A 16,440-nucleotide genomic window follows, 5' to 3' on the forward strand; every position below is an offset into this window, starting at 1 on the left:
TCCGGAAGTCATGGGGGGAGGGGCCTGAACAGCGGCGTGTTGGGATCGGTATGGCTACTGAGGGGGACGTGGAGCTGGAATTGGAGACCGAGACCAGTGGTCCTGAGCGGCCTCCCGAGAAGCCACGAAAGCATGACAGTGGTGCGGCGGACCTGGAGCGAGTCACCGACTATGCTGAGGAGAAGGAAATCCAGAGTTCCAATCTGGAGACGGTGAGGTCGGCCGGGAGCCTGTCTGGGCGGGCTGAGGGCAGAGGGGGCTCTGACGCTGTAACTGGTGGCTCAGCCCCAGATCCGGGTCCCGATCCCCATTACGGGAGGAGGCAAGAGGGAAACTGAACTGTCACCGGAGCCTGCCGCTTGCGCAAGGAGCTTGATGGAGATTGGGTTTAAAATGAACCTCAAGTGCACAGAATTGAATTAAATATAGGTCTTTGTTCCTGATAGGTCATAATCGTGAATACACACCTGACCCACTGCTTATTGGCTTTTTGGATTATTGGGAATTGTGGGTAGCAGAGCAGTAACAGGATCTGTTTTTCCCATAGGCCATGTCGGTGATTGGAGACCGACGGTCCCGGGAGCAGAAAGCCAAACAGGAAAGGTAAGTCTTAAGCACCCAGCCAACCAGCCCCACTAGCCCCACTTTTTCCCCCCAGACAAAAATAAAAGTCGTTAAGCCTTTGTACCTTGGACTGTTCAACTCTGTCACAGGTTCCTGCAGATCTAAAATTTACAACTCCACTCTATTATTGGTGGAAGGAAAGGCCTATGGCAACACCTGCTGTCTGCTGTAAAGATTACAGAAGGGATAGAGATGGGGTGGGTGTCACTTTGTATTTTCACTCAACAGTGTTTATCATTTATTTGTATGGCACAGCTGGGAATGATCCTTCCGGGCAGTTGTGGTAGAGAATGAAGACTAATGTACATGAATATTTGCAGGGAGAAGGAACTGGCAAAGGTTACTATCAAGAAGGAAGATCTGGAGCTGATAGTGAGTTGTAATGCCTAACCTAGTGTATGGGCAGGGGAGGTTAATTTGCTTAATTTAGATTGTTTACTGCAACAGGTAGAGTCAGCATACCTTGGTGGCTCTTTAATGCCTGGGAGGAGTTAGGTTAACACCATCAATCATTTTCCTGCAGATGACAGAGATGGAGATCTCACGAGCAGCAGCAGAGCGGAGCTTGAGAGAACACATGGGCAATGTGGTAGAGGCCCTTATTGCCCTAACCAACTGATTTGTGCTTTCTCAGACCTACCCACTGGATTTATTTCAATAAAGATTTGGCCTTTTTTTTTTTCAGTTTTATCATCTTGTGTTGGAGAATAACTGATTTAAGTTACATGAAGCATCAGTGTAGAAGAAAACCTCATGACCTCCTGCTCAGATGCAGATGCTAGGTGGCAGGCCAGGCTCATTCATCTGATTAGCTTTCACAGTATTCAGGGTACATTTGGAGTCTCAGCAGGGTTAATATACCCTATGGTATGGGTGTCTAGTGTAGCTTATGAGTGCTAAAAAGCCAGTACTGCCTAAGAGCCAATGTATATAGATGTTAAATCACCAATTCATAAGACATTTTGAATCAGAATTTAGGTACAAAGGTGGAAACACAGTACATAACATAGAAGACATCAGTTAGTCTTATGTAAAATTAATATATGAAAGATTTTAGTTTACAAAGTAGATTACTATTTTAATTCTGAACCATGACATTTACACCTTCCATCTCATTTCCTATCCTGGAGAGAAGAAAATTTTTCTTTAAAAAAGTTAATCTTTTGTCAAGTCACCCTTGCTGAGCTTGTTTTCTCAACTATAATATGATACATACCCATAGGGTTATTACAAGAATCGATGAGCTGGTGAATGTAAAAAGCTTAGCCTAGTTATCTGCCTCAGAGGACATTCAAATGGCAGCAATAAACACTCTTTCCCAAAAGAATTTCAAGGTCTTTTGGTTCTACAATAATTCTTAGATTTTATCCTCCTCTGGCACACATAACAGTGACATACTCATCCTTATGTGTTTATTACCCCATAGTAATTATTTATACTTTTAATTCTAGGACATTTAAGAATTTAAAGGGTGAAAAGACCTTGTCCTTCCCATTTTTTATGCAATTGAGAAATAGTCTTCCTATTGGTTAAATGTCACTTCTCAAAGCACCTAGTGCTCTGCCATGTGCAGGTTTGTTATTGTTTAAATATTAAATGGAAAAATCACTGAATTTAACTTCAGTGTGTTGTCACTACATTGCAACATGGACAGTGCTATGCCTTCCTTGATATTTGAGCTGGGCAAGAAGACACTGGTAGGTACTTGGCTTCTCCAGTTCATGGGTCAACATTTGTTCTATATATAGCTACAGTTTATAGAGAGCAAGGACAACCATATATGTATTTGCCCATGGAATAAATCTGGGTACCACTCAGAATACAGCTAGTCTAGCATCTGAGCCTATGAGAAAAAGGGAATGGTCAAAATGTGAGATAAGCCTTTCCTGACAATTCCCTGCTTTTAATTAACGGGTTGATACTTGTCAGCCTACACATTTTATCTGCAGTATCATTCTAAAAGCCTCTTGGTGTATGATTCCTTTATTTCTTGATACATACACACGAATGGTTCAAAAGTATGATCACCTAGAAAAGCTGACTCCAAAAATGCAGTGAGCGTAGGTTTCCTGTATGGTGGAGGTAACAGTCCACAACTTACATGCTCATGTTTCTAGCCCAAGCTAAGGCACCAGAAAAACGTGGAACAGTCCCAAGTAAATTTGGGAAGCCAGAGCTGTGATGAAACCTAACATTTCTCAGAAAGAGTTTTATGTGGGAAGCCTCTACTCCTACTTGCCTAGTGCTTTCCTGTGGGTTTCTCAGCATGAGTCCAAACCTCACAAAACACCTTCAAAAACTGGGTTGCCCAGTGTCACAAGTATGGTGGTAGGTCCAACAGGCTGAATTACAGGGGCCCTTTATATAACATTAAGAGCAAATCAAGGGCCAGGTTCTGAGACCTCCCTTTGTCCTTCAGCTGGAAGAGTAAGTAGTTGAACTTTAAGTTGTTTTCCGTTTCTTGGCAGAAGGACGTTCAAATACATCTCGTACCCCAGCTGCCTTTTGTTTAAAGAACTTTGTGTTCTGGGCGCTCTCTTGGCCCCATGCTGAGTCAAAGGAGGTGGTGTCTTGATCCACAAGGTGGGTATATTTGGTACGACCAGAGCGCCCGAAATTCTTGACCTGAGGGAAAGACAGTAAGTTATACCACCAAATGTTATCATGTCCCAGCCCTCAACATACTCCTTTTTTCATGTTTTTAAGGTACTCCATACCTGCATAACTTTGGGAAGAATGGTTTTGTTGAAATGATCTTCCAGGGTGGGTGCACTGAAATCTCTTTTGTATACTTCTTCATCCTCATCCTGTTGAAAAGAGTTTTATCAGTCTTTGGGTTTTATTTCCCATATATCCAAACCATATACTTATTAAACTCTAAAACAAAGGACACAAAGAAAGCAGGGGTATAGAATCTTTTCTGCAAGTGCTTCTAGTAGAGACAATACTTTTTTTCCTTTGTTTTGTTATCTTCCCAAGTGTAGACATTTCCTGAAGGTTGGCTATATTTTCACTGCACTTAATATGTTCATTCACTCATAACTTCATACAGACTGCTCAAATTTTGATCCTGAGTTTTCTATTACCCATTATATTTCTTAGCTAGGATATTGTGGGAATTCAAACTCACATCTAAAGGAAAAATAATTCCAACCTTTGCAAATCAGCCTCTTTCTGATTTAACTTTTCCTGTTAATAGGATCAACATTTTCTCAACTAGATTTAAAATTTGAGCAATCTTTGTACACATTCAATCAGCTGCTACTTCCTACAAATTCTTATCACTTGTGTTACAGATGTTCCCTGAAATCAGTCTTATACAGCCACTGGATGGCTTCTAAAACAACTCTCTAAACCTTTGCTTTGCTCAAAATTTTTCATTGGTTCTGTTTTATTAAATAAGCATGACTCCTCTGTATAGCAATCAAGACCAAATACTATCTACCTTTAATCTATTTCTCCTTGCTACTTCCCTTTATAGATGATACTTTTTGCCTCCTCTACTGGTCCCTTCACCTCGAATGTCTTCCCACCACTGAATGTCAGAAAGTCTAAACATCTCAAATGTCACCTTCTCTCTGTCATCCTTTTCAATCTTCTACCAAATACAACATCTCCCTCTTCAGAAGTCTGACAGTACTTTGACTCTTGTGTTATAGCATATATTTGCCTTAGCTCCATTTTTAGATTGTAAGCTGTCTGAGGGCAAGGAGTATGTACTCTCCAGCAGTACTAAACAGCAGGGCCCTTAACATGTAAATGCTACAAAGGGTAATTAATGAACTATGTTAAAAATTATGGAGAATAGTTTGAAATCAACACATTAGTAAGGCTGTACGTGATACAAACTATAAGCGTGCTGAAGGAATTAAAATAGCACTATCTTGGTTAAGGAAAGTTTCATGGGAGAGCTGAGCCCTTTAAACAAATAAAATTTAGAGTACTCTTTTCACTTCAGCTATAGAAAGGCCCAGTGTAAAGGTAAGGCAAACAGATCTACTTTTCCCCTTGTTAAGAGCCTGAGAGTGTCTCATTTAATCTCACAAGCCATTTCAACTACATGAGAACAGTTGATAGATGATTATGTGCTCCAAAAGACTTTCACATAAACATTTCCTTATGAATCTTAGGCAGCAAGGCACTGCTGCTCTAAGAAGCTTCATCATTAAAGCTGCTGAAATACTTAAGTAATAATATTTTGTAACATCAAAGCTGTGCAAGAATTCAGAAACCACCAATTCCAATGCAGAAATCTGTATGTGCTCAAAACTACCTAACAAAGCAAACATTTCCTGCTGAGCATATAGACTGAAATTGATTTTGAGGGGGTAGGGGTATAAGGAATCCTTCACTGAAGTTTTAAAATTTTACTGGTATCTACAGTGAAAGGCAGGAATTTACCTGCAGTGGAAATATTTAGGGTGTAATATATGGCATTTGAAAAAGCTAGTTTTGGTACTCCTTTAACATGAGGAAATAATTTTACAAACCACATGCTATCAGATGTAATAAATGCAATCAATTCTCCTATTCCCCTGCTGCTCTCTATTAACGAATTACACTGGTGTTAACCCAAATATTTTGGAAGAAATTCTAGTCTCTATACAGGGTTAACAGACTTTGGCCTTTTGACCTTAGCCTTTATATGAAGAATGAAAATGACAACATTACACATAATGGTTAGATAATTAACCATTTTTTGGTTAGTTAGGCTTAGTCACTTTCTGTCAGCTCAGAATGAAGTGAATTAAACTTCTGCCACCCAAATATCCATTAATGTAAAGCTATTTGCGGTTTGGTTTTTGCACAACCAAAATTTCTCACTTTTGAGATATGAATAATAAAATCTAAGAGATTCTGGGAACTTAAATTGTCTAGTATTTATATAGATTACTAATCCTATTTTAGTTCCTCAATTCTTCTATTATATAATTTCCTCCTTTGGAGAGCTGGAGCCAAAAGAGAGAACAGTTGCTGCTACTTCTAAAATCCTGTTGCCAGTGCCTCTACTGGGTTTATATTCTTCAGGGGCAAAAAGCAAAACAGAAAGTTAACCACTGGCAAGTGGAAGTAACATCCCAGGACCTTTTTATTCCTTGATAGGAGGAGAAGTGGGAGGAAGAATTCAAAGCTTCTGAGTTATTTCTCCTGCCCAACTTTCCCATTCCCTATTCACTTCTTACCATGAAGAAGGCACCCCGGTGATAATACTTCTGTAAAAACTTGTATTTGCCTTTAACAGCTTTGTTAGTAATGACTTTGCCATTTGCCCGAAGCTCAGCTCGCCTCTCTTCCTCAGTCAGGTTTCTCATGCGTTCAATTTCTGCTTTCTCCTTCTCAAGCCTGTCCGGAGAAAAAAACTACTTATTAATATCATTCTAGCTTCAGAAAGACCCAATTATCTGAGTAATACAGTACTATCTCCTTTTAAGCATTAGACAGCTTTTTAAGTTCTAGTCATTGCCTGGGAGGAATCAGGATCAGAAGTTCAATAAAGAAGATGAGGTGGTCTTTATTATGCTTTCAAGACCAAGTACTGCAAACTTCCAAAAGGTGATTCTAGGCTTCCTGAAGTTCAGACATACTATTACTGCTTGATTTTTTGCAACATTACAATTGCCCTTCCCTGAAAAGACTTTTTAGCTTTTAAAAACTCAGAACTTAAAGAAACTCCTAAGATTTTACTGGTATTCTTTTAGTAATCAGAAATGTACTTACATGTCACAAACCAAGAATTACCATCATTAGACTGAGGTGAATTCAACTTTTTTGGTGGTGGGGGAGTAAGAGACCCCCTTACTTCAGAGAAATACAAATATACACATAGTTTTACGTACAATTTTAAAGGTACATGGACTCCCTGAAGCCCAGGATAAAAACCTTAGAAACTGCAGGCTGAGGACAGTTTCCTATTGATGGTTTCCCTTTGTAATCTGGGTTCACCTCTCATTCCAAGTAATTTTTCAAGAATGAGTGATGCAGCTCAGGAGTGATTCTGCCGTAACATAGTGGGTGTGGTAGATTAGTTTGGATGCACATTAGTATGCATGCCCCTTTGCAGAAATGACACTGAACTTCAAAAGATGTTGCCAGCTCCCACCTATGCCCTCCTGGAATGTTGCCCTGAGTCTATCCTACTGAACAAGGACAAGTGAGGCATCCCAGCTGACAATCTGCACCAGCTACCAGACATACAAGTGAAGTCATTCTGGACTTTCTAGCCCAGTCAATCCTCCAGCTAAATACAACTGCCTAAGAGTGCCCAGGCGAAACCAACAGCAGAGCTGCTAGCTAACCTCCAAAATTGTGAGAAATAATTGTTTCAAGTCACTTAATTTTGGGTTGGATTGCTATGCAACAGTAGTTAACTGGTAACAGTGAGTAACTTCTGTATGTCTACTGGGAAACTAAAGGGAATATTAGGTGGCACTCTATCATGGAGAAACACTGACAAAATGTATTTATTTTCTCTGATTTTATTCTAACAGGCTATATTCTAATTATGGGAAACTCGCCCAGGTGCAGGAACCCTAAAGAAAGCTAGGATGGAACTCATAGGTGTTGGGCCTCAAGGCTACCCTACTAGGACCAGTATTAAACCCTAGGCCCATCCTAATACTCACGCTTCTCGATCTTCTCTGTCCCTCTTGATTCTCTTAAGCTCCCGAACTTTCCATGCCTCATATTCTTCCTCGTCATTTTCATCATCAGTATTGAGTGCATCCAGTGCAGCGAGGGACCGCTTGTTCTCCTCTAGTTCTTTCTTGGTTTCCTCTTCTACAATCTGGATAGGGAGAAAAATCTGACTATTGGACTTCCTTATTCTCTTCAGACAAACCTAAGTACTCTACTACTCATAGCCACTCCAAGTACCTTCAGTGTGTACTTGCGCCTCTCCTCAGCCATGCGTTTTGCCTCCTGCTCCAGCTCTTTCTGTTTCAATGCTTCAGCCTCACGTTCTTGAACCGTTACTCGGTCCTTCCTGTAGCACAGAGGTCCTGTTAATTGCCTAAAGCCCTTAGTGTGGAGCTCTTTGAGCCCCTAAATCAAGTCCCACCCAAATCAGACAACCAACCAACCCCTGGCTCTGTTATTTGCAAAGGGCCAAAATGGAATTCACCACAGTTCTTTAGAGCATCAAATTTCCATTCATCTATGAGAAATGCAAGCAGCAGAATTTCTAGCCATTAGGAAAAGAACAGGAATTTGCTCTTCAAGCTTAATTTTGTGGTTAATATAAGACATTGATAAGTGCTCTAGGGAAACAGGAGATGTGAAAACAAACTCAGGCTCTCTGCTAACACCAAGATATTCTGAAGTAAGTACTCTGCAGAGCTAGAGCACTGGACAGAAGAATTTCACTTAGTGCATACATTTCAGAAGAGCCTGAGATAAAAAACAACTTCTATAGTTAGACCTGGAAAGTAGCAATGACGGGAATTCAGGTCTGGTTTGTGAGATACTCACTTTCGAATGAATACTGGCTTAAGACGAGGCTCCATCTCATCCTCACTGTCTGTGTACTCTTCATACTCAGACTCTGATTCTGACTCTTCCCCAGAACGGCCCTCATCTTCCACCTCCATGACTTCCATCTCTTCATTTTTTCTCTCCTGTGCTCGTTGACGCATCATGCCACGACGCCGTTCTATTTCCTATCAAGTCAAATGTCCAAGCCAGTCAGCCAAATGGCTGTAACATGGCTATTAATTTTTTCCTCATCAAACTCAAAGAATTCTGGTATGTGTAAATGCAACTTAGCACCATTCTACTTTCAATCCTAACACCAACAAACGGGGAACACTGGATCAGCACTCCACCAACAGCAGCAATCTTGTGCCTTTAGGGCCTTAACAAAGGAGCATAGGCTCCAACTTTTTCTTGTACCCAGAAAGAATTTTCCATTTTCTTTTATCATACCTCATCATCGATTTCTTCCTCTTCTTCTTCACTGCTGTCTTCTCGTTCCATGCGCCAAGCATCTCCTTCTACTTCTGAGTCACTTTCTCCTACCACTTCAGGTTCCACAATTTTCCGATGTCTAGCCAATCTGAAAAACAGTATCTCCAAGTGTAACACCAATGTCACAGAAATGAAGGGGCATCAATCACATTTCCTTAGTTATTAGAGCACCTGCACATGTGTGCTTTTATTAATACTGAAGTCTTGAGATAGGGAAACTAAGGTACAGATTAAGGAAATTAACTCAAAGTGTTGGGAGCAAACAGCTTGGACTTGAAATATTAAATGTATGCTACTGCATCCTGGGGCACTGCAACAAACATATATGGGTACACTGGGATATATTTTATAGCTCAAGATAAGTCAGTTTCAACATTAGATCATAGGTTTCATTTAATATCAGATCTTTGTGAAAGTGGGTTTTTGGTGGCTGCTGTGATAAAAAGTACTGAGTGAAAATCAATATGCAACAGGAAATGAGAGTGACAGTGCCAATCCGATTCTAAGGTTTGAGAAGTTGTCAGTGTCCAAGAGGCACATAAATCCCACAATTAAGTAACCGTGGTTATGTAAGAATGAAATAAACATGTTTTTTATTTTATATGTATTATAGTTTTCAAATTACTAAGTTGTTGGGTCATGAATATTTATTAAATTATTCAGCTCTAATTACTTAATAAGCAGAACTGTTTGGGCCTAAAGGCTCTGTGAAAAAATTCCCAAGACACTATGAACTGTGAAAGTTCAGGACCCCTGGCCTACTCTTAAGGTGATATCTCAATTAATATGCAACACAGAAAAATCCCTCTTTGGGAGGCTTCTTTTCTTACATGAAACCATTCATCAGCCCTGTTTTCCTACTTTATCAGTGTCATTTCCCCTCATTAATCTTTAGAATAAGTAAATGGATAAAATTAATTTCTCATATCTTACAAAACACATTTGTATTAAAAGACTCTCCTTAACAAACCAACCAATGGTCTGTTTTCTATTCTCTTAGTGAGTTAATTAGTAGGGCCTTTGGGCCAGAGGTAACCTGCTGTTTATTGGTTACCACTTACTGGCTATATAACTTTGGTCACATTATTTTCCTAACCCTTTTGTGCTTCTGTTCCCTCATTTGTAAGGGGATAGTAATACCCACCTCATAAGGATATTGTGTGGATTACAAGATTTAGTAACTGTAATGTACTTGGAATAGTGTCTGGCATAGCAAGCATACTTGAACAGTAAGGACTAGTCAAGTATTAGCTATTATTGTTATTCTTACTGATTTTTTTTACACAATAAAATGCACAAATCTTATTAATTAACCTGAGGGATTCAGGTCTAGGGAAACAACCCTAGCATTACCTCTCTTCTACATCTTCACTAATACGGTTCTGCAAACGCCGTAGCCGAGGGTCACTAGATGAATCTTCCTCCTGTTCCTCAGGCTCTGCTTCTTGTTCTTTGGCTTTCTTAATGAATTGAAATTCTTCATCCTCCTCATCTGAGGACTCCATAGGAGCATAGTCTGGCCTCTTGCCCGACACATAACGTTTTACCTTCACTTTCTCCATTGAAATCTCACCTGTGTGAGAAAGTAGTACGTTTCAGTAGTCCCTTTCCCAATGTCCTTCAGCCCTTGGCCTTTGCAGGTAGAGCCCTGTATTCCTAGTAAACAAGAATTCGAGCAGGGAAAGAGCTAATACCCAACGATCTGTTCCTCTAATGCTATTTTCCTACAAAGGCCAAGTCATGGGAAGGCATTCTTGTGAACACCAACATTAGTGATAATGAGGCCTAGCTTGGATACAATGAAGTGGAGAAAGCTGGGTGGTGAAACAATAGAAAAAAGTCTCCTCAAACAGGCAGACTATGTCCATCACAAATTCATGGTATTCTACCTCAACTATACCCTTAAATGATTTATTTATACCAGTGCCCATTACACAGTAAGGGTGACTTAAGTGGGTACATAAAATTAAAATACTGCTAATTCTTTTAGTTCCTCTGGAATTTCCCATGTAGCCTTTATGATATATTGCTACGTAACTCAATCTTCTAATCTTATCTATTTCTACCTTCTTTTCTGTTAGTTTATGTGCTATCACACCTGCAAGAATACATAATCTCGTACAAATACCAACAATACCAGTGAATAAACAGTGAAAACTAATCAAAACACTTTGTAAGATGAATATAACCTTGATAACCTAACTGAATAGATCAAAGGAAAACTTAAGGTGGTTTTCATTTATAAACATGGATATAAAAATGCTAAATAACATAATAGAAAACTTATTCCAGAATGCAAGAACTAACAAAATAACTCTAAGCCATCATGATCTAATAGGATTTAGTTTAGGATGACTTAACCTTAGAAAATTAATGGGGATCAGGGTGGGGGTTGGAGTGGGTGGAAGTAACATACTCTTTATTACATATTTAAAGTCACATAATCATAATGATAGATACAGTAAAAATTATATCTAATAATAAAACATTAGAAGCATTACTTAAAAAAAACGTGGTCACCCTTAGGTTGTCTCTATAACATCTTCTAGTTAACATTTTTGTATGGTTCTAATTACGACAACAAGAAAAGAAAGATAAAAGGTAAGGCTTGAAAAGGAAAAAACTGCTGTAAGACTATATGATTATCTATGTAGACATAGAAAATAACCAACAGACAAGCTAAAAAAAGAATTCAGGAAGAAACTGAATAGAAATAAGTGTACCTGTACATTAGCTACACATAATTTAAAAATGCAGTTTAAAAATACCACTTACAACAGCAACTAATCTATAAGATACCAAGGAATACATTCAACAAATGATGTGCAAAGCTTTTAGGAGGAAAAAATATATTATTCTACTTAAAGATATAAAGATCTAAATAAATGGGAGACCTATATCATGTTTAAGGATGAGAAGGTGGCAAATGTACCTGAATTAATAATTGAATGACCTATAATTGTAATTCCATTAAAAGTTGTCCCCAGGCTGATTCTAATACCATATGGAAGAATAGGAGGCCAAAAGGAGCCAAGGCAATTCTGAGTAACAAGTGAGGCCTAAGACCTTAACAGACAACTTACCAAAAAAGATACAGATGGCAGAAAAACACATCATATGTCATCAGACAAATGCAAATTAAAACAATAATGAGATAGCATCATACACTTACTGGAATGGTTAAAATCCAGAGCTCTGACAATACCAAATGCTGGTGAGGATGTGGAGCCATGGCAGCATTGGTACAGACACTTTGGAAGACAGTTTGGTGGTTTCTTAGAAAACTATGCATACTCTTACCATAAAATCCAGCAGTGACACTCCTTGTTATTTACCCAAAGGATTTGGAAACTTATGTCCACACAAAAACCTGCATACTGCTATTTATTGCAGCATTGTTCATAACTGCCAAAACTTGGAAGCACTCAAGATGTTCTTCATTAGGTGAATGGATAAAGCATGGTAAAGATGATAGAATATTACTTGGTACTAAAGAGAAATGAGCTATCAAGCCACAAAAACACCTGGAGGAACCTTAAATGCATATTACTAAGTGAAAGAAACCAATCTGAAAATGTTACATACTATATGATCCCAAATATATGACGTTCTGGAAAAGGCAAAACTATGGAGAAGGTAAACAGATCAGTGGTTGCCAGAGGCTGGGCAGGGGGAGGATTTTTAGGGCAGTGAAAATACTGTGTATGATACCATAATGATGGATATGTTATCACACATTTGTCCAAATCCACAAGAGTGAACCTTAATGTATAGGCTTTGGGTGATTATGATGTGTCAATATAGGTTCATTATTTTAACAAATGTACTGTTCTGGTGCGGAATGCTAACAATGGGGGAGGCTATACATGTGTGGGGTTAGGAGTCTTATGAGAAATCTCTGTATTTTCTTCTTTTCTATGAACTAAAACTGCTCTAAAAAAAGTGTTAATGAAAAAAATAGAAGGTGAGGTGGAAGGGAGGGTTTTTGTATCAGATTGCAGGGCTTAATTTTAAACTTACAGTAATTAAAACAATGTCATTGACTCAGGGTATGTAGAGACCAATGGAGCACAGTAGAGATCAGAGAAACAAACCTATTCAAGAATTTGGTATGTTAAAGAGGCGACATTAAAAAGCAGTGGAGAATGGGTGGGCTAGTCCAACAATAAAGTAGTAGGGACAATTGGCTAACCATAAAGTGAATAGTAAAATTAGGTATCTCACTGACACTATACACATAAAAAATTCCATATGGATTAAATACCTAAGTGTGCAAGAAACATCTTAAATATGTACATCTCTAAGGGACTGTAAGCTCCTTAAATCAATGTCTGTCTTGCACAGCTGTGTATTCAATCTTATTTAGTATATACAAAAAAAGGATAGAAAATCTTTGTAATTTTAATATCTATATTTAACATCAGTAAATTTAGTATCAGTGTAGTATGGGACGATTTCTTAATACACAAAACAGCACAAGCCATAAAAAATAAAGTTGATAAACCTGCTAACATTAAAAACACCTGTGTAACAGAAGATTCCATAATTCAAGTTAAAAGACAAGCCAAAAACCCAGAGAAACAGATATTACAGATTTAGGATGTATAAAAAACAAACCAAATAGAAAATGGGTAAATGACAGAAACAGTTTATAGAGGAGGAAACGTAGAACTGATAAATGAACAAACAAGATGCCTCAGTCTCACCAGTAATCAGGGAAATGCAGATTAAAATAATGAGACACCATTTCACACCCACTATATTGGGCAAAAATTAAAGAATCTGATACAACCAAGTGTGTGGATGAATACATAGGGAAATAAAAATTCCTGATGCTCTTACTACCCACTGTGGAGAGCAACTGGCAATAGGTACCTAAGCAGATAATGAATTTCTAGGAGTCTATTTACCCTAGAGAGATTCTTACACAAGTAGACTAAAGGGACACGTTCAGGAATGACAGTTGCAGCACTGTCTGTAATAGGAGGAAAAAAACACCCAACAACAAACTCCTAATGTAGGGAATAAACTGTGGTTTAACTATACAATGGAATTCTTAAGTAAAGTGAATGAATTAGATCTATATGTATCTGAAGGATCTTCTTAAAAGCCATGTTTTGAGTTTAAAAAGAAAAAAGAAAAGGCAAGTTGCACAAGGACAGGTACAGTATATTTAAATACCAAAAAAGGAAAGAACTGACATTATTTTCCAAAGTCTTTACTTAAAAAACTGACTTTTTTTAGTCTGACTCCCCAAACAGAGACAGTGTTCCTTCTGCCATCTGCACCACTGGACTTCCTACCCATTTGTTAAAGATCAGTTTAAAGGCAACCTTCTTCACAGACTTTCCTGGATTATCCCAATATGAGATTATTCCTTCTCTGCTCTCCAACAGCGCTTGGTTTGTAGTACCTATGTGACAGGTGTTACAGGTGTGAAAAACTGTACACTGCTGAGAATGTGCCTGTTTTTGTATGTCTCACATCTACTACAATATAAGTTCCTTAAGATAAGGAGCACTGTCTTACACAACGTTGTGTTCAATTTAATAAATACAGTCACTGCGTTGGTTGAAAAGGGTAAACGAAATGTTCCTAACTCTAGGAGGTTATAAGTTTATGATGTAGTAGAGGAAGAAAGACATATTAATAACTATGACAAGAGTTACAAAAGCAGCATAAAGGACTGCTATGTATAATAAAAGAGGGATTGTGTCCCGCACAACTCCCTGACAACAGCAAGGCTTATATAATAGTCTAACGAATTGTTGGAGGCCAAAGGAAGAGGGTGCTGGCTGTAGCTGAGGGCAGACAAGCTATAGGAACAAGATGAGATGGAACTATTTCCTTATCCCTTAAGCAACGCGATCGGGTATGAGTTTGTTGGGAAAAGTGTAAGAAATAGGGGACAGGGTCTTAAGGGTCGGTGGGGTTGCAGTGGTAGGTTTGGAGTACGCTGGGGAAGGAAGAGGTAAGATCCGACTGGAAACGGCTTAGCACAGTACCTTTCTCATTGCGAACAGGGACGGCCCCAGCCGTAGATTGAATAGGAGGCTGTTTCATTAGTGCGCTTGGGACCGACATGTTGATGACAGCAGCAGTGACTCCCGAAACTTGACTGACTCCAGAAAACAACGACAACGTCGACAACAGAAAGATTCTCCACACCAAGAGCCGCCGGACACTGCTGCGTGACTGATAGAAACACCACCTACGCCTGAGCTAGAGAAACCGGAAATATGCAACCAACCAGAGGCTTGTGGGATTGTGGAGGACGTCTGGGCGCCTACCCTCTAGAGCGCTAATGTGTTGCTGCGCATGTTTATAGGCCACCCAAGCGCCCTTTGTCTCGCGATATTTGGACGCCACTTCTGGCGGGAAATGCTATTTGGGGGCTCTGCTGTTAACATCCTGCGGCGAGGCAGGTTCGAATTAAAGATTTCGTTTGTTAGCTTGATTTGAAGCCGAGAAAAATGAGAGTGATGAATAAGAAACTGAGGAGATAGTAAAGGGCGGTTTGACCAGGCTACCGAATGGTCACAATTAGAGTTAAATAGGACTAGAAATCTTTTAAGTAGGACCTGGTTAGCTCCCTTGATGAGGATGAGTGGGCTGTGTGTGACGCGTATTTTTCCGTCAAGTGAGAGAAGTTGGTGGTGATTTAGGCTAGTGGCAAAAAAAAAAAAAAAAAGGCCCCCAAGGGGCCTAGGAAAATGCCTGAAATCCAAACACTCTGCGTTTAGGTTTTCCAGATCTTTCAGTTTCTTAAGACCTCCTATTAAAACATTTCTTGCTGGGGAGTGTTTGCATAGTAAGTCCAAAGTAGTTATTAAGTGCTTGCTGCGTTTACTGTGCTTAGCTCTCTCTATGGAGTATTGAATATTGTTAAAAGGCTCATGTCCTCCAGTGACGGCATTGGGGTATGGGTGGGGACTTGATAATATGGGTAAATGTAGTAACCACATTGTTTTTTCATGTGAAACCTTCATAAGAGCGTATATCAATCACACCTTAACAAAAAATTATTTTAAAAAAAGGCTCATGTCCTCAAGAAGCTTGAATTCTGTTTAGGAGATCTCTAAGGGCTTATAGAATCATGAGAAGCAACTGCAGTTATTAGCTTGGTTTTGTGAAAAACAAAACATTGGCTAACTGGAGGTCAGAATACATTTCACCATAGAAAGGATGTTTTAACTGCTGTGGTGGGAGAGAAGTGACAGTAAGAGCGAAGTTGTGAAGTCCAGAAATAACATGATATATCAGACAATGAAAAGTTTGATTTTGTCATTTTAAAGTCAAGGAGGAGTTAAGAGTTTTTCAGGTACTAGATCATGGAGGGTCTCGAAGGTGCTGTTAGTACAATCAGTTCTCAAATTATTTCACCTGTGTTCTAAAATAAGGTGTAGGCTGGGAGAAGAAATAAAATTGGGTAAGTCTCGAGGAAGGAACAGTGGAGGACTGAAATAACCAAGCAGGCTAACGGTTTTGGCTAGAAAGAAAAGGACCTTAAAAACATATAGTAGAAAGAAGTTTATATTATGACTTTAGGAGTTTATGAATTTATCAGCTCTGAAACTACTCTGTCTGGAGAGAGCAAACCTAATGGGAAGGCAATTAATTATTTTGCGCGGCAACCCAGCGAATAGGAGGAAAAATGTGATGTGGCTGTGACTGTAAGAAATGCAGTGCCATAAACTCTTATTTATGTTATGTGATGCAAAAATTATTTGATTCACAACTTTCCCCCAGCCTTGACCTTAGTAAGGTTAACGTAAGGACGGACCTTAGTTAACTGGTGGTCAGAAGATCAGATGGAATTAACACCAGCTCTTGAAAAAAAAAATCAAAATGCTT

General features: G+C 39.1%; 2 protein-coding genes across 2 annotated transcripts; one reads left to right on the forward strand and one right to left on the reverse strand.

Annotated features, from left to right (window-relative positions):
* HYPK (huntingtin interacting protein K) lies at positions 1-1,314 on the forward strand. Its single transcript, XM_017671271.3, has 4 exons — positions 1-212; positions 548-603; positions 945-996; positions 1,148-1,314. Exons 1-4 carry the CDS (start codon positions 51-53, stop codon positions 1,241-1,243), a joined length of 366 nt encoding a protein of 121 aa, XP_017526760.1. The 5' UTR covers positions 1-50; the 3' UTR covers positions 1,244-1,314.
* A 361-nt stretch (positions 1,315-1,675) lies between these two features.
* Positions 1,676-14,824, reverse strand: MFAP1 (microfibril associated protein 1). Its single transcript, XM_017671268.3, has 9 exons — positions 14,592-14,824; positions 9,940-10,159; positions 8,545-8,674; positions 8,092-8,279; positions 7,498-7,606; positions 7,248-7,408; positions 5,808-5,967; positions 3,342-3,431; positions 1,676-3,249 (listed from the first exon to the last, which is right to left on the reverse strand). The coding sequence occupies exons 1-9, from the start codon at positions 14,668-14,670 to the stop codon at positions 3,067-3,069; spliced, it is 1,320 nt and encodes a 439-aa protein (XP_017526757.1). The 5' UTR covers positions 14,671-14,824; the 3' UTR covers positions 1,676-3,066.
* Positions 14,825-16,440: the final 1,616 nt, after the last annotated feature.

Source organism: Manis javanica, chromosome 8, assembly GCF_040802235.1.
Source record: "Manis javanica isolate MJ-LG chromosome 8, MJ_LKY, whole genome shotgun sequence".
NCBI lineage: Eukaryota > Metazoa > Chordata > Mammalia > Pholidota > Manidae > Manis > Manis javanica.